The sequence below is a fragment of the Lycium ferocissimum genome, unplaced genomic scaffold (genome assembly GCF_029784015.1).
Source record: "Lycium ferocissimum isolate CSIRO_LF1 unplaced genomic scaffold, AGI_CSIRO_Lferr_CH_V1 ctg1011, whole genome shotgun sequence".
Taxonomy (NCBI): Eukaryota; Viridiplantae; Streptophyta; class Magnoliopsida; order Solanales; family Solanaceae; genus Lycium; species Lycium ferocissimum.
In genome coordinates, this window is record NW_026713156.1 from 101,141 (window position 1) to 114,672 (window position 13,532).

Sequence of the window (13,532 nt, forward strand, 5' to 3'; positions counted from 1 at the left end):
CCGAGCACAACCTCCGCTCCGGAACGAACCTCGGACGCGGGATATAACAATAAACCTCTCATTTTCGGAACTATCCTCGGACCACGAGCCCATAATCTAGGCCACATGTGCGCCTTGTCATACTTTTTACAGAACAGTGCTTCTTACCTTCTCAATATCCATATTCACCTCATCATTTCATGTCACAATACCCTCGAGAAGACTATATTAACTTCTTATCACAATACATCCACTGCAGATTAAATCACACATGAACAATGGCATGAAGCCTACACAACATTCAATCACAAGCACATAGGAGCTTAACCACACAATATCATGTAATGAATACTAGACATGCTTTCTCCTAATGAAATCACAAACATACATTTAACTAACCAAAGTGTAACTCGAGTAAACCGTAACCTACCTCGTAGTAGAGAAATGGAACGATCCCCTATCACTCTGCCACAGCCTTTCCTTTCCTCAAAGCCTCAATACGTTCACGGTCTAAAAATAGAAGGCTCAATGAGTCACATTGCTCAATTTACAAATACCAAGGTAAGAAATACCCTTCCCTCTCCCCATTCTAAGGGTGGATGATTTTCTAGGTGATAAACAACCTATCAAAGCCCTTAATATTCATAGACCATCAATTTCTACCACATTCTATCAAACATTCCCATTACAACAGTTTTCTATGGCAAAGACACCATTTTTATAGAACCCTAGGTCTCCAATCACTTAGTTTATGTCTCTAACTATTCAATTTGTGATCAAGAGCAACTAACCAATGCATTTAGATGATAACTAAGCGATAATAACCATAACCCATCAAGTTTAGAAGGTTTATTAACATGTTAGGATTTCTATTTCAATTTCACCATTAAAGACCCATGAAGATGATTACAATAATGAAGGGGGAAAGGAATAATAGAATGATAAGCAATGGAACTTACCTCTCAAGGTTGTATTACCCTAGCTTGAAAATTCTCTCTAAGCGTTTGTTGGGAAGTGCGTTAGGGTGTTATGAATGAGAAAATAAAACTAAGCCATTAAAAACCCGGCTACTGTTTTCCGTCGACCGCTACGACGGTCATTACGCCGCTGCAGCGGTCCCATAATAAATCTCCTCACCGCTATAGCGGTCGCAACCCCGCTATAGCGGCCTCGCTGTAGTGGTCAATGGCCCGCCACAGCAGCCCCTAGAGAAAATGGCGGACCGCTGGAAGCGGTCAGCCCACCGCTACGGCGGTACGGCTGTAGCGGTGCTCCCAGGCCGCCCGTGTGTGCATTTGGGCGATAGGGCTCAATTTTTCTCCGTCAGCTTTTCCCCTATCACCCCACATTTCATCCAAGGCCTCAAAAACACAACACAGAACATGCATACATACAAAAAAAGCCCTACGAATCCACCCGTGGCCTCGAAATTCCCAATGGAGTCCTAAATTCCCATAATAAACGGAAGGGTCGTTACACCACCGATGTGGCATAAACCCAATTTTGGGTTTCCTCCTCACAACATAGAATTGTAGGGCTAAGATTTGATCAGTTTGAACATCAAAGGCTTGGAATCGGCCAACAAAAATTGATCTGTAGGGTCTTTCAAGGACCAATAGAAATCAACCATTCAAAATCAAATACAACAAAATCCATTAAGGTTTCTCAGTAATATAACCGTTGTAAAGAAAAAGCAGAGTAAAAAAATACAAATCTATTCCTCGTTTGGATGATGTATTGACGAAGAGAAAGTAACACGTTAATTGTGTTACCTCAAATGGTCGAACAACACTGCATAAAGTAAAAGACTACTGCACCATTACCATATTGGGACGATGATGCAGAGAGAGAAACCACGGGGACCACGGCGGCTAGGGTTTCAAAGGGGAGAGGGAAAGGGGAAAGGGCGGGGTCTGTTTGGAACGAGGAAAATGAAAAAGGGAAGGGGCTTTGCCCCTCTTTAGTTAAACGTTGGGCCGGGTCAATCCTTAATGGATTGGGCCCGACCGAAAATTGTAAAGGAAAATAGATGGGGCCTGTTTTAATGATGTGTATACATGATATATACTCATGTATAAGTATACATATGTGTATATTCGTGTATACACACATAAGGTGAGGGCCTTTCAAACAATATTTAAATAAGTGGCCAATATTGAATTAATGTCCATAAGTTGGATAATTTCAAAATAAGACCCCATTTAAACTAATTGGTCTAATTCAAAAAGGAAAATAGCAAATAAAATAAAAAATAAATAGATAAAATTTTTCAAAAGACCTTAATTAAATTTGACTAGTTCAAATTTTTTTCATAATTGGATAATAATTAATTATTTCAATTATAGCCGTTTAATGGCAATTTTCAAAATTAATTACAATTAAAACTCAATTAATTATGATAAAAATCCAATAATGTGATCAAATAAGAATCTAAGGGTAAAAGTGGCTAATTTACTTAATTAAATAGATTCCTTGCATTAAACAGAGTAAAATACTTTGCAAATTGCTATTTTAACAATTTAGACAATTAAGTGAATAATCATGGAAAATTATCCTCTCTTCTTGGCTAATTTAGCAAAAGTGTAATAATTGTAAAAATAGTTTAATTAATTTATAATATTATAGAAATTATCTTATCAAACAAAATTGGCAAAATATAGCCTCAATAAATTTTAGAAAATTATTTTGTCTTTCTAAAAGAAAACATATTTCCCTATGTTTAATATTTCAATGATTCTGTATAATTAAAACAAATTATGGGAAGTCAAAAATTAGGTGTCAACGTTATTCCTAGCTCAAGTTATTAGATAATCCTTCCCAACCTCAATTTTCCTCTTCTAAGCTCAAATCGAAGTAAACGAGCGAGTCCTAGGGTTAGCCAATCCCTTAAGAAACATTAAAGCACAAGATTAATTAAAGAAACAAAAACCCACTTCATTAGAAATAAAAATCATTCAACACATAAGTTTAACAAGAGTTTCAATCCAAAACTTAGACAATGAATATTTCATAAACAAGATTCAAGTAATAGAAGAGAGTAATACACACTTAGATATTTAATACATAACAAGAAATTGAAGAAATGAGTAAAAGGGTAAGAAAATTCTAATTAAAATCTTCAATCCCAAGTGTGGGTGTAAGAACCCTAACTCCCAAAAGTCTTGTAAAATGGCCAAAGATGAAAAATACCAATTTTCAGATTTACAGACTGGCCGTTTTTGCACTTTTGGCCACTTTTTTCGTTTTCTTCAATTTGGCCTCTTTTGACTTGTTTTCACTTGGTTTCTTTTCCGATCACTTCTAAATCACATAAACCTATAAAATAGGAGTAAACGACATTAAATGCACTATTTTCTCAATCAAACATAGTAAAAGTCTAAGCTTAAAGAAGAGATAAGTTGGTAAAATACCAACTAATCAAACCCCCAAACTTAAGCCTTTGCTTGTCCTCAAGCAAATCAAAACTTATAATTCCCTTCAAAGGATTCAACTCGATAGTGCACCAATATTATACCAAGTCAAAAAGGTCCACTTTAAGCACAAAAAACATTACTTGATTGATACCAACAATTAATCCAAGACATATGAATCACAAACAACTTCTCAAAAATTTCATTTCATTTCAAGTGATCAAGCACCAAGTTAATCAAAGTAGCAATCAAGACATGACACTAAAGCTTTAAAATTTTCCTCATTATCACAAACAACTTTCTTTTGTTCATTCCCCCCAATTGGAAAATGGAACACATTTACAACTCAAATCTCCATGTGCCCTCATAATCAAGAGAGAATCCCAAACTTACAAAATGCAATTCAAAATACAAATGAGATATCAAATGGAAAGAATTAACTCTCTTCTCTCTCAAAGATGTTCAAATGCACAAGTAGTACCAGAAGCATGCCCTTCATGTATTTTTTCACTAACGTAAACACACTTGGTTTAAAATCAATTACGACTTAAGGGGTAATAATGTAGGCTTTTGGTAAAGGTAGGGGCATAATTTAAAAATAGTGACTCAAAAACCTCCCTAAGCACTACAATTATCAACAATCAAAGCACACTTCCTTTAAAACTTTTCCACCGTTTTCTTCATCTTTTCATTTCACCACCTAGTCTTCCCATTATTCACAACTCTTTATTCCTCCTTCATTTTTCGTCATTCTTTTTGTCGTTGTTTGTTCTGTTTTTTTTTCTTTTTCATTTTCACCTTTCAAGCAACTTCCACATCACACTTTACCAACCATCACCCTCAAACTTAAGCTTTTAGCCTATGTTTGCACGTTCATCGCACTTAAGGAGGTAGGGTACCAAAAGATGGATCAATGAAGAATGGGGTAAAGCTTATAACATGGTTGTCAAATAAAAAGTTAAAGGCTCAAAAGGGGTTGACTGGGGATAATATGCAAGGGTGGGAAATTTAAGGCACAAAAGCAGTCCAAGAAAGGCCTAACATCATTTTTCAAACCAAGGGTAGTCAAGGATTTCGCCTTGAAACTCATTCCGGGCAAGTTTTAGACCACAAATAATGCAAAAGAACCCACAAAAACCTCACCACACATGGCACATGAAAATCCAAGTAGAATATGTATCAAAAACCCAATTGAAACAAATCAACTCAAAGAAAGTCACTCATAGCCTAAAGAGACTACTTAGTGAACTTAATAGCCAAACATTGAGTCTAAAATTCATAATAAGAATCATCACTTCAATCATTTTTTTCTTTTCCAAAAACCAACAATTCATATGCCGAGGTTTAAGTGTGTTGGTACCAAGCAAGCCACAAATGGATCAAGGGACAAAAATCACATCCCACACCACTTTTACTCCTAATAAAAACTAAAGAAGCTAGTCGTTTAAATTTTTTTTCAAAATAAAAAATAAAAAATTATACTAATATGAAAAAAAGAAATACGAAAATAAAGTCAATCTACCAAATTATCATCCATCATGACGTATCACACCCCATCACAAAAATATCTATCCGAATAAATCGTTCCCCAACTTATAATGTTGCATTGTCCTCAATGTAACTATACAGTTAAAACGAAAGTAAGGAGGGACTCCCTGATAACCTTGTAGCTTTAAAGGATTATCTATCCTTGAAAGATGCTGTCTTTGTTTTTCTTCGGTGGAACAAGCCTTGACATTGCAAAAGAAATTGCTTGCCAGCATCAACTCTATCCTATCTACCAAAGGAGGTGACTTCTTTCCCACATTTTGAATTTTTGGCTTCAGCAGATAACAAAATTTTCACCTCCCACCCCCCTCCCCCCCAACAAATATGAAAGCCGCACAAAGCAATACTCTTGCAAAGATCCAAACCATATAGGAAGTTCTCTAGTTATGATTTCAAAGGACAAATATGAAGCTGCAAACAAGAAGCTTCATTTAGGAACCATACAATAGTTGAGGCCAACTGAACATGAGTGATACGCCCAAATTACACCTTTAACAATAGGAGTAAACGGTTATTGTCAAATATAGAACCCAACAAGCTTGGGGTCAAATCCCACAGAGAATACAATGAAGAAATAAACTCATTAAGTGTAACGCTTGACTAGTAGTCTATATTTCTAGAGACGGGAATGTACAAAAAGTTTGGTTTTAATATTTATCATGATCATTGGTAAGAGAATGCTTGATTTTTGATTAACAATTACTAAAGGCACTAAGGTTGTGGTTCCAATGGAAAGTAATGCAACTGGGTATTAATCCAACTCTTTTATATGTGTAGATGTAATTAAATATGGGATACAAAAGCTTATCAAAAGTTTCTCAACCAAATTGATAAAGATCATTACTAAGCTTTCTCAAGCCTTAGAACGTGGAAAATATGAACACCCATTTTATCTCAAGTAACTCTCCTATCTCTAGCTCGAGTTATTAGATGAGGTTTATAAGCATCAAATCCTTGCTATTTACTCTTTTCCTAACTTTCCCTTTCTTTCTCAAGCAAAGGAAAAGTGAATAGGCACAAATAATGTTGTACACGATTAAATGGCATTAAAGAATGTAGAGTAAATGGAAAAACATCATCGTAAATAAATGAAAGTTGAATGCAAAAACCCATAACTAACACATTTGGTCCCACAACCTTAGATAAATGATTTAGCTACTCATACTCATTAAATAAAAAGTAGTAGCAAAGAGAATATTCATGGAGCTTACAATAATGTTAATGGAGAAGATGACAAAAAGATGGAGAATCTTCTTAAAAGCTTCCATAACTATAGTATTCAATGCTCTCTTTAAAGCTAAAAGACAACTAAAACTAAAAAGTGAGGAATATTCAATGTCCAACACAACAACCAGGACTAGTATTTATGGATGGGGGACAAAAAAGTGAAAAAGTGGCATTTAATGAACCCGTACGGGCCAAGTGTGCGGCAGCATATTGAGTATGCGCCCGTATACTCTCTGTTGATCACCGCACTCTTGCTGTCTCTCATGGGATTATGAGAGCGCCAACTTAGGTGGCGGAGATGCATACTCTTTGCACTCTTGCTCAATTTGCTCCACTCACTAGCTCATCGAAGGAAGAATATGCGACCGCACATCAAGTTCGCGGTCCCGCATACTCCTCGCATACTTGCAAAAATTGCGCCACTCATTGGTTTTTCTGATGACGAGTATGTGACCGCATGACAGAGTGTGAGATCCCGCATACTCGTCACATGAAAACATTTTTCTTTCTTTTTGCGTCATTTAGTCCTTTTTGTGTCCTTGACTCAACTGAAAACATGCAACAACCTAATAGAAATACAGACAAACGCTTCAAAAGACTCTCAAAAAGAGATAAGTAGTGGTCATAAAAAGCCGAAAATCCACGACTTATCAATGAGCTCAAATACACACCGTATTTCAATTGTATACAACTCCGGCGGCACTCTTCCTTTCAGATCTGAGTTCAATTTGATCTAAAAAATTGTTCAATCCGGCGAACGGCGGCATATATGACAAAAGCAATGGCAGCGGGATGTGGTCGTTGCTTGTGATTCGCAGAGCTTCGGTTGCTCGTCGGAGGAGAGCGCCGGCAGTCGTGTGAAGGAGAGGGAGAGGACAAAAGTGTTGTTGTCGTGGTTCGTGGCCGGAGCTCCGATAGTGGGGCGGCAGCGGTTAGGTTAGTGAATAGGAATGAGAGAGAGTTTTTTAGGGTTTGGAGAAGATGAAAAATTTGAAATGTGTAGTGAGGGAGAATAGATAGAGATCTATGTATTTCGGTATAGCTGCCAATGGTAATTTACGAACTTAATTTAGCTACTAAATATAAATAAATCAAAAGGTAGTTATTATCAATAATTACCTCTTAGAGGTAGTTACACAAAGTAATTTTTCCATTAAAAATTAAGCTCAAAATCGATTCATGTTGGGCCAGGTAGATGCCCCAAGTGGACCTCTATCCGGGCCAACACTGGTCATAATCTCTCGAGCTAAAAATTGTGTCCGGCCTAGCCTCCTTCCACCCTTAACCCAACCGAATTAACTAGAGAGTCTTGACCAATTTGAAAGATCATTTAATGTTGTTGAAATAACTGAATTTTGAGTTGTTCGATCAAGTAAAGGAAACAAAATGAATTCATAACTATCTCAATCTTATTTTTTTCGTTTTTCTTCCTACTGTCAGAATATTCAGAAGCTAACACCATTCCAATGTCCCCTTTCGCCGTGCATTAACTAACACTACTAGAAAGTATAGAAATGGCAACAAAAAATTTATTATTTGGCAAAAACTTAGTTTTATTGTTGAAGTTGAAGTTGAAATTTTGTGCAGATTTTAAATCAAAATATGAAATCAAGCTCCCAAATGATAAGGCCAAAATCCTACTTAGTATTGACAAGTGAGGATTGCTCAGTTGGTAAAATCTCTCCACCCACGACCGGTAGGTTCAGAGTTCGAATCAAGTTTGGTAAAAAAAATTGTGAAAACATTATAGATCCTCCAAAGGGGGTGGGGGGGAGGGGGGGGGGGGATATACTACTCCCTTGTCACAATTTATGTGATACACTTTTATTTTTAGTCTGTCCAAAAAATAATGATACATTTCTATATTTAGAAATAATTTAACTTAAAACTTCTCCTTTTACTCGTAATTAAATGATTTACAGCTACAAATATATATGAAATGATTTACAGCCACAAATATATATGACTTGTTTTAGACTACAAGTTTCAAAAGTCTTTTTTTCTTTCTTAAATTCCGTGCCTAATCAAATTATGTCACATAAATTGGAACGAAGGAAGTATTTAGTATTTGCAAATGCTGATGTCAACATTGAAATATTACGTCACGTTTATATACAGAAATGCATATCATAAAAATTGTAGATATATAAAAAGTCAATGCAAAAACCGAGGTAGGGACTTAGTAGCTCAGTTGGTTGATTACCTGAACTTGCACCTTGTTGGTGAGGGTTCGAATCCCCACCCCCTATGTAATAACAGCAATTTAAAAAAAAAAAAAAATGCAAAAACCATGGTGTTATACTACTTGTTAGAGAAGTCATGAAATATGACAAAGGGGTACGCGTTACTGCAGACCATATATGGTCGGAACCAAAGGGCACTTATCAGTACCCTGTTTCTTTTACTCGTTTCCTATTACTTCCTCGTTTGGTCAACATGTCAGTATCTTTGAACCATTTTCTTTTTTCTATTTTATTTTCCTTTTTCATACTGCTTATCTTTTATCCTATTCGACATTATTTTCTTTTTGGTCTATACATAGAATGAATAATACTTTTCAACTTTAAGCTTTTCATTTAATTTGATCTTTAATGACATTTTTTTTTAGTTTGTTACATGGTGCTATTGGGCCCTGACTAATCTGAATTGCGTAAGGTCCATGTAAGATGAAAGCGCTTCATGGAATATAACGTGCTCTTATAATCATAGAAACATCATGACATGTTAAAGCTGACTAGTTTTTAAGGCCACTTTAGCGGGGCGCAGTCCGCATTGCAGTTATGGGTTTAGGCTCATATCTTGTATTTGTATTGAAAAATTCATTCGATATGTATAAATAATTTATCCGCACTCAATAATTAAATAAAAAGAATTGTGATTCGAAACAATAAACCAAGTATCCTGGCTTACGCCTCTGACTTTTAGTATATGCCAAAAATAGTTCTATCTTTTTCTCAAGAATTCTGTATAATGCATGAGTCCTCTAATTAGTTTTAGCTAGGCAGAATATCTAAAAACACTCCAAACTAATTTGCTTAAATTATTAATTCCCTCCTCAAATTATTACTATTCTTAATCACCCCTCGTAAAGTTGGCTGTTTGAAAGCCTTTTACCTCCCTTGGACGCTATCGTGATAAAGAGCGTGGACGACTTTATTTTAGGCGCGTGGGAGTGGAGAGAAATACAAAAATTATCTTTAAAGTGGGGTATTTTTTAATCATTAAAGCCACAGAGTCATATACAATGATAGATATATTCTAATTATGACACATATTAATATACAATGCATATTTTACCCCAACTTTATATTTATTATTTTAAAATTTCTCCTAATTGATGCTGAGTAAATTCAACTGTGTATTTTTATAAATAAACAAGACTTACCTCCATTTTTGCTAAATAAAAACATTAGTCAAAATAATGGAGTACCAACTATGAATTTCTTGTTATTTCTTCTTTAGATACAATGAATATTTATTTCAACCGTATAATTGGGGGCCAAATCAGTAAAAAAAAAGCTTCGCTAGAACTCTATTATGTTTAGCCAAATTAAAAAGGTATAGCCGCAAAATAATGGAATTGCAACTGTGTACTTAGTTTTATTTCTTTTCTACATGTAATGACTATTTAGTTTAATTGTGTATCTTTTCCGATTGCAAACTGTAAAAAAGATACTTGGTTAGAGTTTCATTATATTTATCCAAATAAAAGGTTTTAGCCAAAATAATAAAGTTTTAATATTTATTTTTATACTATATTTTTTAGATGTAATTATTATTTATTTTATTTGTATATTTTTTCAGGCCAAATTTGTTAATACTTTGCTTGATATTGTATTAGTTTTAGTCAAAACAAAAAATATTAGCGTAAATAATGGAGTTTCATCCAAGTTTTTTATAAAATTTAATTTGAAAAGGATGATTTAAAAAGTTAGTGAATTTAAAAAGGTACAAAAAATATTCGAGCCAAGTTTAAGGGTGTGGAGTGGCGTGGGGGCAGAGGCTATCTAATAGCCGATTGCAGAAAGGGTAATTGCAACTAGATATAATTTAAAGAGGGAACTAATAATTCGAATCAAGTTTGAGAGTGTTTGTAAGTATCTGCCTTAATTCTATGCTATATATAGGAGTGGACATGGACCGGGTTTGTTCGGATTTTTTAAACGCCAAACCAAACCAATTACGTCAGGTTTTTAAATTTATACACCAAACCAAATCAATTAAATTCGGGTTTTTCAACCTCGGGTTTTCTCGGGTTATTCGGTTTTCTCGGGTTTTTTTTCGGAATAGTCTTGATACAAAACATATAACTTTTACTTCAAATATTTCTTTAGTTCTAGTAAGATACAACTATATAATTAAGGTGTTTCTTAAGAAAATAACACAAAATGTGAGAAGAGTGATGACATTATATTAAAATATTCAACAAAAGCTAATAAATTCGGTCAAAATAAATATTGCTAATTAACAAGCTATAAAGAAAATGACCATAATCTAAAAATACTAAGTCATGCTAAAATAAGTAGGGCAAATAAGTATTAATTACATGACAAAGAAATAAAACTTAAGTTATGTTTTTTCACTTTCTAAATAAATTATGCAAAACTGAAGAATAGATATCCAACATTATTGTCATTCCTAGTGGTAAATTGAATTTCTTTTGTTAGCATTAGTGTTGAGTTAGTTTTGGTTTGGACTTTATTTCAGCTTATTAACATCCATGTGATATAAAACTTATTGACATTCAAAACTCGAAATTCAAGCTTGAATAATATGATAATAGTTAAAGAACTACGAAAAAATTTAAGAAATATTTATAAATTACATTACAAATAAATATTTTTATGTATAAAATATTTTAAAATTTGAATACATGTAATGTCGAGTTGGTTTGGTTCGGTTTGACTTTTTTAGTTAAAACCAAACCAAACCAATTATGGTCGGATTTTTTTTTCCAACACCAAACCAAGTCAAACCAAACCACTAATCGGGTTTTTTTCTCGGTTTGACTCGGTTTATCGGTTTGGTGCGGTTTGACGGTTTACTTTGTACACCCCTAGCTATATAAATCCAAAATAAAGTTGGAAAATAAGTCCTCTACCAACATTTTTTCATTGCTAATGACACTTTTGCCCCCGACCATATAATACCTATCCTATCAAACTCAATATAATGCACCGTCCTCTTCGTCAGTATCATATGGATTACTTATAACATAATCCTCTTTCTCAGTATATTCTTCCCTCTGCCCCACCACCGACTAACTGTATACTCTTTTAGTTTGACGAATGGGAACATATAGCATAGTTCCATGCATTTATAACTATAAATTGCTCTCATTTGAGTGCAGCCAAAAATGTAACTACGTGAAAGTGGATGCATTAATATTATTACTCCACAAAAGAGCTAGCCTCATCCACATTCCAAGAATCTTGTAAACTACATACCTTCACTAATAATGAGGATCTCAAGTGGAAATTTGAAATCAAATATCAACTTAATGTACTCTTCAAATCACATTCTTTTCACCAAACAACATCTGGGATTGACACTGCCTGCTTCAAAGTGCTCTACATTGAATAAACCCGGAGCTCGTAACTTCAAGATTACGAGCTCGTGGAACTCGGGGTCCGGTCACTGCTCTGTCGTAGACAGAGCAGCCGAACTCCGAGACAGGTGGATGGAATTTCAAGGGATCAAGAATTGGGAAGGCTTGCTTGATCCACTTGATGATGATCTCCGTAAGGAGATCTTAAGGTACGGGGAATTTGTCGAAGCAGCCTACCGCTGCTTCGACTTTGACGTCTCATCCCCCACGTACGCCACGTGTCTTTATCCCGAGAGTTCCATGCTGGCGAATTGCGGGCTAGACAAGAGTGGCTACAAGGTGATCAAGAACTTGTATGCCACGTGTGCAACCCAAATGCCACGGTGGACTAAAAGGTTCCCGAACCTGGCGTCCCCGCGATCCAGCTGGATCGGTTACGTGGCCGTCTGTGATGACGAGGAAGAGATCGCAAGGCTCGGGCGCCACGACGTGGTGATTGCTTATCGCGGCACCGCCACCTCATCGGAATGGCTCGAGAATTTACGCGCCACGTTGACTTGCTTACCGGATGACATGGCGCCCGAAAATTACGACCCACCCATGGTACAAAGTGGATTCTTGAGCTTGTACACAACAAAAAATGAAGGTGACCTAAGTTTGCAGGACACAATTAGAAAACAAATTGGCAACATTCTTGATAAATATAGTGATGAGCCTTTAAGTATAACTGTCACAGGGCATAGTCTTGGCGCTGCCCTTGCAACATTAACAGCGTATGATATTGCTACACAATTTAGTCATGCACCTATAGTCACAGTTGTGTCATTTGGAGGGCCAAGAGTTGGAAACAAAAGTTTCAGATGCCAATTAGAGAAAAGTGGAACAAATGTTCTCCGCATTGTCAACTCCGACGACCCCGTTACAAAAGTCCCAGGATTCGTGATCGATGACGATGATGATGACGTGGTGGAAAAAGGGAGTGCCAGCGTGGCGGCGGGGATGCCAAGCTGGATACAAAATTGCATGGAGGATACACAATGGGTGTATGCTGAGGTGGGTAAAGAACTTAGACTGAGTAGTAAAGACTCTCCTCAACTAAGCAAAGGGAATGTTGCCACTTGTCATGATCTCAAGACATATCTACACTTAGTGAACAATTTTGCAAAAGAGGAACACAAGATAGGGCAACCCCACGAAAGAAGTGTGGCTCTAGTTTGAAAATAATTACTTTACTCGGTACAAAGAATAGGATCGTAGAAATAGGCCCACATAGATCTTCTTGAATATCCACACAAAAAATGAGGTGAAAATAGATGTAATTACAGATGCGAAGTCAGGATTCGAAGCTTGTGAGTTCGGGATTATAATTCATTTAAGTTATTGAGTTCTAAGTTAACAATTTATACATATTTAATGATTTTTTCAAGACAAATACAGAGTTTAGACTAAAGTTACTGGGTTTGGCCGAACCTCGAGTACTATACTAGCTCCGCCCCCGTGCACAAAGCCATCTCATCATTTTGAGAGAATTAAAGGGCTTCTCTCTTTCTCCTTATTTTTGGAAAAGAGATGTCTTGTTTGGAAGTACTAATCATCTTTTTCTAGAAAATAAGCCTGCATTCTTTGATAGTATATATTAGGGTTAAAAGTAAAGAAATGATGCAGATTGATCGAGTCACGATTGGAGAAATATTGCCTAATGTAGTGAGGTTGGTTCCCATTGACGACAAAAGGTAGCAAGTTCACCTATGTCCAAAGAATAAAACAGTTTAAGAAGAATCAAGAATTTGAAGCGTGTACATTTGTTTGTTTTGTTTGAA

General features: G+C 35.7%; 1 protein-coding gene across 1 annotated transcript; it reads left to right on the top strand.

Annotated features, from left to right (window-relative positions):
* The first annotated feature begins 11,829 nt into the window (after window positions 1-11,829).
* LOC132041415 (phospholipase A(1) DAD1, chloroplastic-like) lies at window positions 11,830-13,163 on the top strand. Its single transcript, XM_059432131.1, has one exon. The coding sequence runs from the start codon at window positions 11,845-11,847 to the stop codon at window positions 12,928-12,930; it is 1,086 nt and encodes a 361-aa protein (XP_059288114.1). The 5' UTR covers window positions 11,830-11,844; the 3' UTR covers window positions 12,931-13,163.
* Window positions 13,164-13,532: the final 369 nt, after the last annotated feature.

Coding starts and splice junctions, on each gene's coding strand:
- LOC132041415 (XM_059432131.1), top strand. CDS start 11,845: ATGGAATTTCAAGGGATCAAGAATTGGGAAGGCTTGCTTGATCCACTT.